Source organism: Thamnophis elegans, chromosome 13, assembly GCF_009769535.1.
Source record: "Thamnophis elegans isolate rThaEle1 chromosome 13, rThaEle1.pri, whole genome shotgun sequence".
Classification (NCBI taxonomy): Eukaryota; Metazoa; Chordata; class Lepidosauria; order Squamata; family Colubridae; genus Thamnophis; species Thamnophis elegans.
Genome location: NC_045553.1, coordinates 18,130,775 through 18,147,203, shown reverse-complemented (window position 1 = coordinate 18,147,203; position 16,429 = coordinate 18,130,775). Strand labels below are relative to the sequence as shown.

Below are 16,429 nucleotides of genomic sequence, written 5' to 3'. Positions count from 1 at the left end.
TAAGAACAGATTGGACAGCAATTTGTCCGAATGGTATAGGAGGTTGGAATAGAAGACCTCCAAGGTCCCTTCCAGCTCTATTCTGTTTGATGAGCTGCTATTATTATTATTTTTGTTGTTGTTGTTAATTTGTAGGCTCAGCTTGCAGTAAATTTATATTTTCAAACTGATTTTTTTCCTGAAATTAATTTTTTCCTGAAATTTCCCAATGCACATAAAATTGGTAAAGTGGTCTGGCTGCACAGACGTAAACTATGCTGGCTGAAGTACAGCGTAATATACAAAATCTGGACATTTTAGCTTTCACATCATTAAGCACATTTGCCATCACACCACTGAAGAAGAGGCACCTACATGAGAACAAGTGGAGGGACTTGGCAGTACAGAAAACTGTTTTTTGTTGAATTTAAACATCTTTTATTCAAAGCTCAGGAAAATCAATACTGTTTCTGGCCCAGTGTTTCTAAGCCGTGGCAGCTTAAAGACTTCAACTGCCAGAATTCCACCAGCCTAACGAGGTTGAGAAACATTGTTCTAGCCAATCTCCCAACAAACCCAGGTTTTATTTTCTCTGTTAAGTACAGACCTTTTGAATTCCTCTAGTGGACTGGCGGTGTGGGAATGCCCTGAAGGAGAAATCGGCTCTGACTTTACGCTGTTGCTGAAGGCATGTAGGTGCTTCAGAAGCAACCGGATAACCAAGACGTGCTCCTCGGTGGGCTTGAAAGACTCCTAGATTGAAAGCAACAGCAGGAGACAAAGACAGAGGAGGAGGAGGAGGAGGAGGAGGGGGAGGAGGAGGAGGAAAATAAAGTTAGGTCCCCACCACAAAGGTAGTCCAGAAGTGGCACAGAAAATGCACCCGAACCAAGAACATGCGTGCACACACATACTTGAACCTCATCTGGGGCTAACTGATTCCAAAAATTTGAGGTCAGAAAGAAAAATTGGCTGCTACTAAGGAGGGAGCAATTTTTGGCCAAGGGAGAGTGGATTTGGCCAGCTCTCTCTACTTCCTGGACACACAAGCCCCAGTGGGTTAACAGACAAGGAGGGTCGCTGGGAAGGACCAAGTACAATCTCTGTAGAGCAAATACAAGGAAGAGGTCTTCTACGTCTCCTCACGAGCACCTTCTCTTGGCTCTCACCCACCTTCTGTTTGAACATGAGCTTGAAAGCCAATGGCCAGGAGGAAGAGGGCTCAAGGTACCTCATGCAAATGACCCCCACCCTCCCAGCCTCTCCTTGGGGCCTTGGAATTTGGCCAATTAGCAAAAGCCAACTGACTGAATTCATTTGGATACCTTCTCCTGGATCAAAATATTGTACCTACAAACTAATTTTTAGGAGGGGAAATTTACCATGTGAGGAATTCACAGGACTTTGCAAAGAAGTTTGGGGTTTTGAATAATTCACGCAGGAGAACAAGGGACCTCTGGGTCAGATAAGTTCAGGCTTATGGATTACTGCTATCATACAGCCACACCCTAACACATGGGGAGTTTGAGGTACACCTTTTCTTTTAAATATACAATCAAGATGTAAAATGTTATCAAACCTCTTTGACTTGAGCTAGCTAACCATCTCCGTGACTCAATCACATAGAACAGACCCTAAATGGTTTGGATCAGCTTTCCAGCCTTCCGAGTTCAGAAAAACGAGGATCTAGATTATTGAGGGAAATATGCTGACTCTGTAAACCGCTTAGAGAGAGCTGTAAAGAACTGTGAAACGGTATATAAGTCTACGTGCTATTACCATCACTGCTAGCTTGCTACTATCAATTGGGGCATATCACAAGGAGGGCTGCTGTCCCTACCTCTGAGCCGCAGAGACTCTGGCATAAAGAATAAAAGGTATCCAGCACTCAGAATGGCTGGGCTCACCTACCAGACTGGGGGAAAATGAATTTGGTTTGGTTTGGGCTTAGTGTAAACAGCAATGTGGCTTGAAAACTGTGGCAGGTGAGGGGACAGAGCCCACTCTAGTACAAGCCATAAATCAGAGTTCATGGCACCAAGTGGTAGATAAAATGCTCTTTCTCAAGAGAACCACAGATGTTGGCCACAGATGTTACAAAGGAAGAACTAAAGGATGCAGAGAATCTGATCCCAGCAGGATCGTCTGTGCATTCACAGGGCTTCTTCCTCAGAATCACACCAATTAGGATGGGATAGGATTGTTAGCTGCGAGCAGCTGGCTTTGGCTAGAAGTGAACTGGTATCCCTCCCATGGAGACATCTCTTGAGCCCAGAGGCCTGGGCTGCTCGCCTTCTCTTCCCTGGAGCATCGAGGGGTGGGGGCATGTGGTGCCTTCAGCCAAACAAAGGCTGGCAGGGCCCATTTCTTGCTCTGAGCTTCTCCTAAGCTGTGGCGATTCCAGAGACTTCTTGCTGTGGCTGGGCTGCCTCCATACCACCCTAATTCTCCTGGCCTTTAATCTGGCTGGGTGATTATCTAACACCACAGCAGCAACTATCAGTGCAGTGGAGGCTGCAGACCCTTGGCACTATCTCATGTTCCTGAGAGTCTCTGGAGAGCGACCCCCCAGTTATTGCTGCTGCCATGGGGAAAGGGGAGAGTTATTTGCCTCCTTTCTGCCTTGCAGGTTTTAGGGGCCTCCATTTCAACAGGTGTTTTACAAAGAAAATGAAATGAAAAGGTGGAAATACTTGATATGTATGGAGGGCCTGGTGGCTGGATTGGACAGGATGGATGCTGGATAAAGAGAGCCGGTAGTGGAGAACCTCCAGCTGAGAGACAACAGAAGAAGGGAGGGGAAAGCGGGGGGGGGGGGGGGAGGGAGATGAAAAAGGAAAGAAACAAAGAAACAAAAGTGAGAATGGACTCAGGCAGATGGGATGAAAGACAAGGGATGAGTCCCATGGAGTCAACCATTACAAAGCCAGAGCACTGTGGCAGCTGTGCCTGTAAAGGAAAACTCTGACACACCCACGTTCCTATCATAACCAGCCCTAACCATGTTCAATTTGCACCGTCCTGGCCTGGAAGTTAATCCTAGCTTGCTTCTTGCCTCTGAATATTCAAAACAGGCAGGAGGCAGAACTGTTACAAAGAAGGAAGGAGATTTCTGGAGGTCACACACGAGGGTGGGTTTCTTGGTGGTATTGGGAAAATCACTGGATCCCTCCAAGGACTTCTTGCAGGAGAAAATGCATCTACAATCATGTGAAGCCTTCCTTCAGTTAACTGTGTGACTACATAGAAAAGAAGTGAATCTCTCTGGGATTCTGAGCTGGCAGATTGTCTCAGTGACGCAAGCCTCCCAGAGCACCAGGGCCGCCAGTCACGGAAGGCAGTGGGGGACAGAAGCTGGGGCAGCACAAAAGCCTAATGAAGAACAAGCAAAACAACCCATTGCAGCAATCAGCTGAAGCCACTAACTAGAAGCAAGCGGACTGTGCAGGAGCCCAGGCACAGAAGGGAGCAGATCTTTCAAAAGCTCCTATTTTCTTAGAAAGGGCCATAAGGGCCACAGCCCTGTAGAGCAGTGCTGCAAACCTCGAAGCTTCCCAGGCAGCTCTGATTCCTCCAGCAAAGCCATCTCCCTCTCCCTCTTTCAGTAGGCAAGGAGAGGGGAAGCATCTATCAGGGAACAACTGTTGAGGGGCTTCACTGGGACAAACGCCCTTTGATCCTGCTCAGCTTCAGTCCCGAACAAGCCATTTCCTCCACTTAATGTCCTCAATTCCAGAGGAGTCTTAGCATGACAACATACACAACAGGAGTTGCTGGCTGGGAAAGCCTAAGACTGAGGAACAAGGTGAGACTCTAAATAATTCTGTATTTCTAGGAGTATTTCAACGTGTTTGATGGGAATGTCCTGAGATCTGAAATCTCTTTGTTCTTTGTTGCTGTTATATGGATCAAGAGAGAGACTCATTTTCTCAGCCCCCATTGCAGGCTATGGATAAGAACATATAGCCCTATGGGTTATTACAAGAGCTGATCCTGCTGAACCCCAAAGTGCAAGGAAAATTCTGTTTCTTATTAGCAAGAAAGAGGCAAATGTTCTTCTATTTCAGGAAACTTGGAGGCAATTCCATTCGCCAGGCTTTCACTGAGCAGTCCTATTTTAACTCAAATTTAACAGAAAGATTATAGAAATGCCACGCTGTCCAATTCCTGTAACATCTCAGCTTGCAATTGCCAACTCTCTTTAGAGTTTTCCAAACATCGGCTTGGCACTAGTGGGTCTATCCCTCCGACGCTTTCCACCGGCCTCTATCTAGCCCAGGGTTCGGGTTGCATGAAAAGGCTGAGCAGGAACCACAGTGGCTCTGCCTGCACTTCCTGCTACTAACGGCTCTGCAAGGTCCAAGGAAGTGAAAGGAGGCCCACATGTTAACCTGGAGGCCTGCAGCCCTGTCAGACGCCCAAGGTTGGCACCCTTCCCCACGGTCAAGCAGGTGGAAAGCAGGACCGCCAGAGACCATCTGCTCTCCCGGCCAAAGGCTGACAGGCCTCTTGGCCCTGGGATGGCTGCTGGCAGTCAGAAGGTTCTTCTCCCCCATGACTCTGTAGGGCCCCTTTTGAAGCCCTTCCAGTGGGTCTGGCAGTGAACTCCAGTGGTTACAGCAACCAAAGCCCTTCCTTTGAGCAACTCGTGCCACCCAGCCTTACCAAATCATTTCCTAATTCCAGGAAAATCTCTGCCTCATGAAGGGGGCGCAATTTCTCACTCCCCTGCAGAGAAGAGCTCCCTCCATCCCCTGACTCTGGCCAGGTCTGGCAGCTCCTTCCCTCCCACCCCTCCAAAGGAAGCCCTGTCCCTCTGCTTACCTTGATGTGGGGAGACTGCATCTTCTGATACATGTCCAGCGAATAGTGGTGGAGCCACATCTCCACAAAGACCTGAGGAAGAAGGGACTCAATCAGGGGCTGAAGGGAACCCCAAAATAAGCCACCCCAGGGAGGGACAAAGAGGGACCGATCTGCCACACCATTCCCCATCTTTCCAAGCCTATGATTGTTTATTGCATTCCTTATTAATTATACAATTTAAGGCACACTTCAGTTTTTATGCAAGTAGGCAACACTTGCCATTAACATGGTTTTTGTTTGGCTTTTCCCTCCAATGTAAGTATAATTTGCCGCAATTATTGGCCCTAATAAGCCGAATCATACCCGCCCAAAATATATAGAATAAAGGATAGCTGTGTTTCAATTTGTGGGCCCGGTACAACTAGGATTAACTCCCCATGAAGCGCAAAGGGGCCCTCAGCTCTAAAAGAAAGGCCATGTAATCAGCAGCAGGGGCCCTGTGGCCCCAGGCGCAGCCGCTATGAGGGGGCAGCTCTCCCTGCTCTCCCGGGCCAAGAAAAGAGCCCCACGGCCACTCTTGAGGCCACTCACCTGAAGCAATGTTTCCGACCTCCAGATCTCTTGGGAAGCAGGGTCTGCGTTCACCGAAGTCTGGTGAGCGACATGCCTTTTCAGAAGACTGGTGGGATGCATCCCGTAGGAGGTGAAAGGCATTGTGGGAGAGCTTTGAAAAGGAGAAGGCAGGTCAAGAGAGCATCCAGACACACCAGCGGGAGGAAATTCAAGGCCGGGGCAAGCAAGCAGTTCTCAAACCGATTGGGAACGGCTCTTCTGACACGTAACAGAACAGCTGATTCCCCTCCAGTTTTACCCACTGAAGAATACACTGACTTTGGCTCCCATTTTTAGAAATTATTTCCTAAATATTCTAGTCGGCACTATTGAAAAAGGCCAAAGAGCATGTTCAGTGTGCTGCTAAATCTCCATCGTTCCTTGAATACATTTTAGTCAATTTATTTATTCCTATTTGCAGAAAATAAAAACAGGAACTATTTCAGAAATGGCCTTTTGTAGCACTGTTCCTGTTGCTGTCACTTAATCCCATTTTTATTACTTTATTGGTAACTTAAGATGGCAGACACACATAACACACTTGGTGCACTTGTAGCCTTTTGTCAACTGTCAGCATCCCACCTTGCAAATTCCTACTAGCATCCTGAAAGCCACTGGAGGCCTTTTCTTTGCAGAGTGAAGTCCTAATCTGCAAGCTCATTCCACATATCCCCCTCTCCCCCCAGAACTGCCTGTTCTACAGCTGAAACCAGCAGGACAGCAAACACCCACCGGGGAGCAGGTGAAGGGACCACCCCTCCAGGCTCTGAGGAAGGGATGGGAGGGACACTCCCTTCTATGGGCAAGAACCACTTCAGGTACCGGTCCACTAGGATGAAGTAAGCGCTGTTCGACATGCTGATGGGGCAGGTGCTGGAGATGCCCTGAAGTACAAACAGAAAGAGTCGGCCAAAACTCAAGGTGCTTTAAGCTTCCTTGACACCTAGGATCGGGCAGGTAACTTTCCACCTGGAACAACAAGCCACTATTTCATCTCCATGTAAAATGACCCACTGCATGCACAAGTTTATAACCCCACCTGGTATTCACCAACAATCACCAAATGGCAACTGAGAAACCACAGGCCAGTGCTGAAAGTGATGGACTCCTGCAGATTAACAAAATGCAAACTTCCCTTTGATGAGCAGAAGAATTTATTCAAACTGGAAATACCACAGAGGTTTTGGCTGAGCCATGAAACAATCACAGACCTGAGTGGGTGCAATATTTCTGGCACTTTAGAACAGTAGCCCCCAACTTTCCAGCTCTGCAGACTGGCGGGGGGAGGCGGGGGAGAGGGAATGGTTTTCCATGCACACATAGTGCGTGCGCAACCCAGTTTCCAAGAGGCCGCAGACCAGTACCTGGCTGCAGACTGGGTGTTGGGAGCCCTGCTTTAGAAGAGACCTACTGGCTTTCCCACAAGAAAATAGAGCTGATATAATAATGAAGTGACTTAAAAGCCCTCCCCCCCCCAGGTAAATCAACGGTGCTCCGGCTTCTTCTCCCCTCCTTTACTCTATCAAGAAGAAGAGCGGCCTTATCAAGGAAGGCCGAAGTGTACTCACCCTCTGGGTAAGGAGGCTGATGGCAAAGCAGAACATGTAATATTCATACGGATCTGGCAGGAGAGAGTCAAAGGAGCAACTTCCTCTAAGCAAGAAGGGAAAAGCAGGCCAGCTGCTATTTTATTTGACGGACTCCAGTTTTACACAGTCCTTCAGATCACGGCGACTTCATTTGTAGTGCAAAAGATTCACACGCAACTTAAGTAGCAGGAGGAACCTCCAAGAGAGCTGATCTTGCTTGCCACACCTTGACCCGCAGGAAACTTTGTGGCTTGCAAGCCGTGCCCACCCAAAGAACTCCCTTCCCCATGAAAGCAGGGAAGGGGGAAGGCTCTCTGCCTATTCAGAGGGGAGAGAGAATTCTAGTGGCCTCATAGCAGGGAACGCAACACAATGGCCTTCCCTAAAGCAGGAACAGCACAGGGATCTGCCGGTTGTTGCAAACACAGGACAGTCTTCCTTTATCAGAAAAGCAGGCAGCCATCACCCAATGCATTAGCAGGTAGTTAGCATCAAGGAAGTGTCACAACTCATCAACATTATAAGCTTAGAAAAAATTAAGTGCTAAAGAGTTGCAAGATTGGTGTAGGATAATCCCCTTTCCCTTAAAGACTTCGAGGGAACTTGCTTTGTGGTTAAAAGCAGCTGCCAATTGTCTTCCTAGTCCCAGCATGCAACTCCCTTGTCTGCAAGTTACATCCGTGCAAGAGCCAAGTGGCTGCTAAGCTCCCTGGTCAAAGCAGCAGCGAGAGAAGCATGGCGCACAAATGGGTGGTGCCAGCAAAGTTTAGGCATCTGGGGAGAAAGGGGATGGCTTCTCCTCTATTACTGGCAGCAGCCGCTGCCCCCTCCAACCCATCACCACACTGGCTCACTCACTGCCATGCAGGGAAACTGCTCCACACTCACAAGGCCAAAGGATACTAAGAATCAGGTTCAAATTCAGGCCCCCAGTGGGAGGGAACTGGACTTTGTTGTGATATAATGAACATTCTGGTAAAATCCGTTCTTGAATTGAAGTTTTCACTGGACCCTGAAAGGGTAAACAATTACACACACGCCTCCTAAAATGCAATATAATGAAAATACATAATGTACAGGCTAAGGATCGCCCTTAGTTGTACTGGTAGTCTCCAGTTAACGGTGGTACTTGGGACCAGTATTTCTACTAAGCAAAGCAGTCACAAAGCACAATGTTATGTGAGACCCCACCACTTAATGACGGAAATCCCAGCACTTCCTGTTATTAATCCTATGGCACTGGCTGTGAGGGGAGGACCAGCTCTGATCCTACCGTTCTTGGTGTGGTCCCTCCGAGCCTTGGGATGGGGCTGCCCCCTCTTGAATTCCCCGACTTGCCTTATCTCTGCCCTTTTGCCTGCCCTGCACAGCCTCTCTCTTCAGCAGCTGTGGCTGTGCCAGCACTGGAATAGCAGCCCAGGGGACAGTGGCTGGCTGAGGTGCTGAAGGCTCTGGGCTGCTACTTCAGCCCCAGTACTGCTGGCATCACCACTGTTGCCCAGTGGCACTGTGCAGAGTGGCCAAATGGGGGATGGGAGATAGGTAGGTGGAGGGGTGGGGGAATTGAAGAGCAGTTCAGAAAGTTCATCGACAAATAGAATTTCCATGCAAGGAATTAAGAACTCAAGACTGCCAAGCTCAAACCTCTGTACAGCTAGTCCTCGACTTACAACAGTTCATTCAGTGACTATTCAAAGTTACATTACTGAAAAATGTGGCATATGACCATTTTTCACATTTACAACCTTTACAGCATCCCCATGGTCATGTGAGCCAAACTGGCAACTGACTCACCGTTAACTGGCAACTGACTCACATTTATGACGGTCACAGTTTCCCAGTTTTGCGACCTTCTGACAAGCAAAGTCAACAGGGAAGCCAGATTACTTAAGAACCATGGTACTAACTTAAGGGCTGCAGTGATACACTTAACATCTGTGGCAGGAAAAGTCGTAAAGTGGGGCAGAACACACTTAACAAATGTTTCACTTAGCAACAGAAACTTTGGGCTCAATTGGGGTAGTAAGCCGAAGACTGGCTGTACTGAGCTCAGCCTCCCTTTAACATCACCTCCTTTCCAGATACTAACAGGAAGGTGGGAGACGGGGAACTCGTATCTGTATTCCTCCACTTGGAGCTTGTAGACCAGCTTCATCATGGGGCCTCTGCAAAGAAAGAAAGGAAAGAAGAAAGTCAAATGGATCCCTGGGGATCTCCCACAATGATATTTCTTTTGATGTTGTTACTGTTCCACATGGACATTGGTGTCTTTTCAACTAGCATTGTCACCTAATCAAACCAGTGGATGATTTCGGTCACAGATGTAATAAATTAGTGCCCAATTCTCCAGAAGGGGCTCCAAACAGCAAACGGGCTGACAGACAAGGTGACAGGGCTGAGCCAACTCACCCAGGGGACAGGAAGTCCAGGGCCACATTGTACTCGGTGTAGTTTGTTCTGCCTTGCAGGCAGCGGAGGTTCCACCCGGAAATGACGCCATCTAAACTGCCAAAAATGTTCTCCACCAGCCAAGGGAAGACGGCATGCAGTTCCTTTGTGGAAGAGAAAAGCCGTCAGAAAAGCCACCGCTGGAACCAGAAGAACAACAATGGCTTCCCCCAGACCTGCCTCTCATACCCTGAACCATTTCCTGCACCGGGGAGATCCAGGCTCTCCTTGCTAGTGGACAGAAGAGCAATTGCAGAAGGTAGACAAATCCTGACAGTCACTTCAAACTCTGGCTTCATTTTTATTTAGAATTATAATCACACACACATGCAAAGATCCTCACTTAATGACAGGCAGGATTTGGTTCATAGCAACGGTGACTGCTGGGATCCTGTTGCTAAGCGATATGTTACAACATGTCATGTTTTACAACCACATTGTTTAGGGATGGAAATTATAATGAGGACTCCCTGCATGGGTCCATGTTTGTCTTCAGAACTTCACTAAGCTCTTTCTTGGCTTTTTTCTGCTGCCCTCCCTCTTCTCCTCTTCTTTGAGAATTCCCTAGGATCCTACTGCTCTGAGTTGGCTAAAATCCACTCTTTTGAAGTCCAAGTCGCCTGCTTATATTGTTCCCATTTGTTTTGACAAGCAAGATCTAAAGCACCACGGAGGTCCTTTTCTTCAAAGTTCCTGCTACTTCCACTGCCAGAAACTTTCCCCTTAGTATCACTTGAAGGATCCTTGTGATTTCCTCAGCCCTCTGAAAAACAGTTTTTTTAAAAAAAAATCCCTTTCTGGTTCTTTTTCATGGCCTGGAAGAGCGGATGAAAATACCACTTAAGCCTACAGGCTCTTGAGCTTATTTTTGATTCTTTGCAGTATTATTTGTCTCTGCATGCATCAGTGGAAAGCTCTAGAAATTGTTTGGTCAAGTCCCTGATCCTGCTTCCCTGCAGGGAACACTATTCAGAAGCCAATGGAGGGGGGGGGGGGCGGGGGGGCAGGAATCAACCTAACATGGAGAATTTTTTGCAGGGTCAGTTTCTGTTCTTGTTTGCCTTGTAAGGTAGCCCAGACAAGAAACACCCCAAGAGAAACTAGTAATAACTTTACTGGCAAGGTTACATTAACAGAAGCAAGTCTGAAAGTTGCACACACCCCTCTTGCCTTCACAGTCCAAGAACCTAGGAAGGCCCCCTTCTGAGATGTCTGGCATACCTCCCCTCCCCTACTTCTGCAGGCTCAGCTGCCTCTTACCTGACCACTCTCAAGTCTGCAGTTCTGCCTCTGGTGTCCAAGCTGATTTCCACACACAATTATAGTCTTATACCTAATGAACAATTGCCCTTTCCTGCTGACTGAAGCACTGCCACTCACTGCTCCTTCCAGAACTGCTGAAAGTTTGTGCTTCTTAGAAAAAGATGCTGAGTTTTTTTCAAGTAGGAAAACAAACATGGCACAAGCACTGCAGGTCATCATTAGAGATTCCTGTTTGTTCATCATTACTTTTTAAATTTAGAGCCCTGGTTTTGTTTCTCCTTCTAGTCCTTTCTCAGTCTAGTTAGCCTGGTTAAAATGTTTGATTTCAAGGTAAAATATGTAAGGATCTCCTCTTAAATTCTCTCTCTGGACTTTCTAGCCAGTGTCCTTTTAGTTCTCCCTATTCCTACCTTGCCTTAGTGCAAAAGCAGTAGGGCCCGTTCCCTTGAAAGAAGAAAAAACATATTATCAGAGCCAGTGACTAGGAGCAAGCTTCCTACCTTGGCAGGAAAATCTTCAATGATTGTCATGAGATCATGGCACCTCTGAGCAAAAGGCTTGTTCAGACAGTCAGCCTTTAAATTAGCCTGTTTCAAATAGAAAAGCATATCAATCAATCAAAATAGAGCTAGAAGGGACTTTGGAGGTCTTCTAGTCCAACCCCCTGCTGAAGCAGGAGACTCTATCAATTCACCTTTCTAAGATAAAGCAATGAAACTATTTAAATCTTTGGTAAAGGTTTCGTTCATATCAACACAATTGCTATATTGATTTCAACATGCAAGCAACCTGCAACTGAGAACTGTAGCAGCAATTCTGTTTCTTAATTGAAACAGAATTTTACAAAGAATTATATTTTAATTCCACTTTTCTACAAGAAACCACTTAAGCTCTGGTAAATAAACCCTAAATATGCTGTTGGAATACAACCTAAGTCTTAATTGAGGTTTTCAACTGAGGCTTTTTTAAAAACAATAACTCCATTGCTTGTTCCTTATAGCAGAATCAGGGTTGATTTAAGGCAATCATACCTACAGCTTGGCAAAGGGGTAGGGGACACCATAAACCTCAAAATGTCCTGCCGATAATCCTCTGCCCGAGACCCATGTCCACTCTCCTTGTGAGCCAGCAAATGCATAAACTTTCTGCCTCCCCTTTTTACACAGTAGAAAAGAAACACTTGACATCAGAGAAAAGTGTGCTGCTTACTTTGTCTGAAAGTAAAGGAAGAAGTGCGACCTAATATTATGTGAGAGACACAAGACAACTTTTGCTAGAAGCAGTGCTTTTTAGCTAGCTTATCTAGATGCCAAATAAAAAGCTGCATATAATTCAGGGGGGAAATCTGCCCAAGATGATGCCACAGCTTGTAGACCTGACCGGAGAAATCATGTCTTTGAAGTCTGCATCCAGGATGTAAGAGGCTGCCTCAACTCTTCAAACCTTCCTGGTGACTCACACAGACCTTTACAGACAACAAGGCCCTGGGCAAGGAGGGGGAACTGAGAGCGCAAGGACAGTTTTTGTCAATCCTTTCAGTTGTGAATAATAGCTTATGAAGGACCAGATCTTGAAAGTGAACAACTGGTTGCACAGTTGCATTACTTCTCAGTGCAGCCAAGAATGGTTGCATCTTCACTATGGGTGGTGTTACTTACATGAAGGGACAGGCTGCACTTTACAAAGACCAGAAAAGTGTTCTGGATCAGCAAGTGCTCCCCCAATTTCACTAGATAGATAGTAAACCAGAGCAAAAAAATAAGGATGGTCAGACCCCAGACCCAAATCTGGTGCCAAGGATAACTCAATTGCCAAACATTTTGTGTTCTGAGATTAACAACATAGGAGACAAAGGGAGAAATCTGAGGGTGTGAGGAGACTTAAAAAAATACACAGGGGCCACTACTCACAATTTCAAAGGTTTCTTCAGCAATATAGACAATATGCAGAACAGAGAGAACTGGAAATCCTGACAGAGGAAACAAATAGGTTGCGGGCTTTAACTGAATCTTGTTGATATGACACTTGACTGGAACACAATCAAGGGTTACAATTTGTTTCTTAAAAAACAAGATTAGCAGAAAGAGGGAAGGGGGCAGGGTTGCAATGCCCATAGAAAGCAAGGCCTTTCTTGGATGATCAGCCTTCAAAGAGACACGTGGGGGGGTTTCTAGTATGAGGACTCCTTCTCTCTGAGCTTGGCTGTTTTCTTGCAGACGTTTCATTACTCAAATTAGGTAACATCATCAGTGGTAAAAGGGAGTGAGGTTTGCTCTCTGGGACTAGCACTGATGGTGCTACCTAGCTTGGGTAATTAAACATCTACATGATAACAACCTAGCTCAGAGAACACTCAGAACCCCTAATTTCAACCCTGAGCTACAAATATTTTCCAAGTGTAATTAGATTGCAATATTCCTACCATCTGCTGGGAATCCAATTCTGCCAAATGGTATACGGTCTCCTGCTTGAGCAGGGGGTTGGACTAGAAAGCTGAAAGTTTCCTTTCAAGTTCTGATTCCAAGAGTCTGAGGTTTGAGGAAGTTTTCTACTCTCCTGCTAACAACTTCATTTACAAAATCCTAGACCTAAATGTCAACAAAAGGCAGCCTGAATAACAAAAGAAAAACACAAGGCGGTTACCAGAAGTTATAGGAATTGTATTAGCCAAGGTTTGTGAGAAAGTATTTGGGGGGTGCATCAGAAACAAAAGGAAAGAGGCTGTCAATATCTTGAGACAAGAAATGAATGAGCTGGTAACTTTTATTTTGCATGTATGGTTTTTTTTAGTATTTTATATGTATGAATTCTATTCGGTGCATTTTTAAGGTGAAGAAGGAAAGGGGCTTCTGCTTCATTTTTAATGAAAGGATATTTTTGCGGGTCCCAGGCTGCGGGTCTACCGGGGTGAAAGAGAAAGAGGCTACTGGTCTGTGCTGGAAAGAGCAAATGCCGAACCGTGGGGAGAGCAGCGGAGGGAACTGGCTCCCTCCGGCCCGAGAAAGAGGCGGCGGAAGGAGCCCTTCTCGGAGAGGAGACGCCAGAGAGGATTCCTTTCTTGGCCAGGAGGGCAGGCCTGAAACGGGTGGCGGAGACACAACTCGGTGCGGCAAGAGCGGCCTGCAACAGCCTCCTTCCCCGGGCAGCTCTCCCGGCTCCAGCCTGCATTGCATAAGCCCCCCACCACCAAAGCCAGCCTGGCGGGACCGGCGGCGCGGCCGAAGAGAAGCCGGGGCTCCCGCGAGGACAGGCCCGCGAGCCTCCCCGGGCCTCTTGGGGCGCGGCTTACCAGCAGGTAGCTAGACATAGGGAAAGCCGGCGCGGCCGCCTCGGGGCTCTTGGCGCGGCTCGGCGCGGCCCTCATGGCGGAGGAACGGCGCCTGGCCCTCAGCGGCGCACTGGAGAAACGTCACTGCCCGCGCGCCCCGGTGACGTCATTGCCCGCGCGCTCCGCTTCCGTTGCCTGGAGGGGAGGGGGGAGGGGAGGGGAGAGGGATTCCCAGGGTTGGGCGGGTCGACGGCTGGGGCCTCCGCCTGCCTGGTCCTTTTCCCTTCAGCGAGCTGTTGGCGTTTCAGCCAGGTGGCCGCGTTTCCTTCTGAAGTTCGGGACATCTTCCTTTCGCCTAACTCAGTGTTTCTCAACCTTGGCGACTTGAAGTCCTGTGGACTTCAACTCCCAGGATCACCCAGCCAGCTGGGAATTCTGGGAGTTGAAGTCCACAGGACTTCAAGTCGCCAAGGTTGAGAAACACTGGTAACTAACCAAAGCCACTTTTACAAATGGAAAAGTCTCCGTTCAGCAACAGTAGGGGGCGTATTCCGGAAGTCCCTGAATACACTGAAACAAAATTAAGAAAGAGGCTATGAACTGGAATGGGGGTTTTCTGTTGCTCAGTGCCTGAATAATTCGCTTTTTGACCTATCGTGCATACCAAATGTCTGTATCATTTGTTTCTGTACCCTGGAAAATGACTTGATCCCCATTAATAAACTCTTCTTGCTTTGCCTGGATTACTTGATTTTTAATTTTGGTTAAAAAAACATCTTTGCGATGATGTAAAAGTCTTTCTCCCAAATTCAGAGAATAGATCCTAACTTGGGCTGCCTAAGCTTCAGTGCCACAATGCCTTTGAGAGAGGCCAGGGCTGGAGTGATTAAAAGGGGGCATTTTGTAGCAAAAAAATAGAAGCATAAAATATACAGGCAATTTTGGACACGATCCTTGTTAAAAGCCTGTGTCAGACCATCACCGCACAAATTACAGGAAATCTATTGTTCTGGGGTTTCTCTCTGCTCCCTCTTGCACTCCAGAGAATCATTTTCCCAATATCCAGCAGGTCTGTGCCACTAGTAGTGGTGGAATGGCAAGACTTCTTCTCTTAAAGGAAGGGAAATCAAGATGGCCAGGTAAAGAAAGTGACCTTCATTCTTTAAAGGGTTTTTACTTGTACCAATTTAAAGTAGAATAAAATATGGATTACAAATATAAGAATGAAGACATGGCATAAAAAGGATAGCAATAGCAATAGCAATATAGTTAGATTTATATACCGCTTCATAGGGCTTTCAGCCCTCTCTAAGCGGTTTACAGAGTCAGCATATTGTCCCCACAGTCTGGGTCCTCATTTCACCCACCTCGGAAGGATGGAAGGCTGAGTCAACCTTGAGCCGGTGAGATTAGAACCGTTGAACTGCAGATAACAGTCAGCTGAAGTGGCCTGCAGTACTGCACCCTAACCACTGCGCCACCTCGGCTCTTAGGATAGTTAGAAACTTGCTTAAAAGAAATGCCATCATTCTCTAACCACAAGATGTTCTAGCCAATGTCCCTATGTCAAAAGTCCAAACCACAAGGTTCAGATAAAGTTCATTAATGACACGTAGTCCATACCTGTAACAAAAGGAGAAGTAAGACCCCATCTCCTTATAAGGCTTTCTCCTCAAGGTAACCAGTAAGAAATGAATTAAGTGTTTCCGTGTTACGCTGCCTTTGAGAATGTATAAGAATGTGTGCTTCGATAATAAAGGTTGTTCAGAATTTGCAATGTTAGCCATTTCGCTAACTTTCTGAACCTGACTGCCAAATAAACTTTTCCTGTATCCTGAGAAGTCTAAAGTCTGTCGTTTTCTGCAATAAATTAACAGGCTAGCATTTTCCCCACTTCTGCAATTGAGCCTTTACTAAGGTGACCAGATGTCCTGATTTTGGCGGGACAGTCACGATTTCTAACAATTTGTCCCGTGTCCTGGGGTGTTTTTAAAAAGTCCCAATTTTCTGGCTTCATGTTGAAAGCGCAGTGGATTTGCTTAAGAAATCCTAACCAGGGCAAGACAAAAGACACTCTGTCTAGCCTCTCTCTCTGTCTCAGTACTTTCATTGAAGATATTAAAACGTTACAGCAAGAAAACGGACCCCCCACTCCTTTTACTTACTTTTATAAGAAAAAATGACCCAGTGCCATAGAGCTCCAGGAAATACTTTGGCTAGAGTAATAGCGACTGTTCCTTCTTGGATTTCCCAGAGGGGCAGGGCACGGAGGTTGGAGGTTGGCTCGAGTGGGAAAAATGGTGGCAAGGTTTCTTTGAAAAATATTTCCCTGGGACTAATTTCACTATTTTAATTTGCTCAGTTCTTGGTATTAACATCTACATCATTCTGGATTGACTTGGAGTGCCTGCCTTATGGTAAGTGAGCCGGGTTTTTTTTCTTTTACAATTTTAATGTATTTTTA

General features: G+C 46.7%; 1 protein-coding gene across 3 annotated transcripts in view; it reads right to left on the bottom strand.

The window, feature by feature from the left end:
• SMPD4 (sphingomyelin phosphodiesterase 4) overlaps window positions 1–14,123 on the bottom strand; it is a 45,544-nt gene extending 31,421 nt beyond the window's left edge. For 2 of the 3 annotated variants that reach the window (XM_032229721.1, XM_032229724.1), the window contains exons 1-11: window positions 13,987–14,123; window positions 11,198–11,284; window positions 9,396–9,538; window positions 9,076–9,151; window positions 7,890–7,998; window positions 6,966–7,018; window positions 6,130–6,281; window positions 5,377–5,509; window positions 4,804–4,875; window positions 2,673–2,753; window positions 587–732 (exon numbers count right to left, since the gene is read on the bottom strand). In XM_032229721.1, the coding sequence (XP_032085612.1) occupies window positions 587–732; window positions 2,673–2,753; window positions 4,804–4,875; window positions 5,377–5,509; window positions 6,130–6,281; window positions 6,966–7,018; window positions 7,890–7,998; window positions 9,076–9,151; window positions 9,396–9,538; window positions 11,198–11,284; window positions 13,987–14,061 (1,127 nt within the window). In that variant the 5' untranslated portion in view covers window positions 14,062–14,123. The remainder of the gene's footprint in view (window positions 1–586; window positions 733–2,672; window positions 2,754–4,803; window positions 4,876–5,376; window positions 5,510–6,129; window positions 6,282–6,965; window positions 7,019–7,889; window positions 7,999–9,075; window positions 9,152–9,395; window positions 9,539–11,197; window positions 11,285–13,986) is intronic. The other variant, XM_032229722.1, reaches the window with a different exon arrangement.
• Window positions 14,124–16,429: the final 2,306 nt, after the last annotated feature.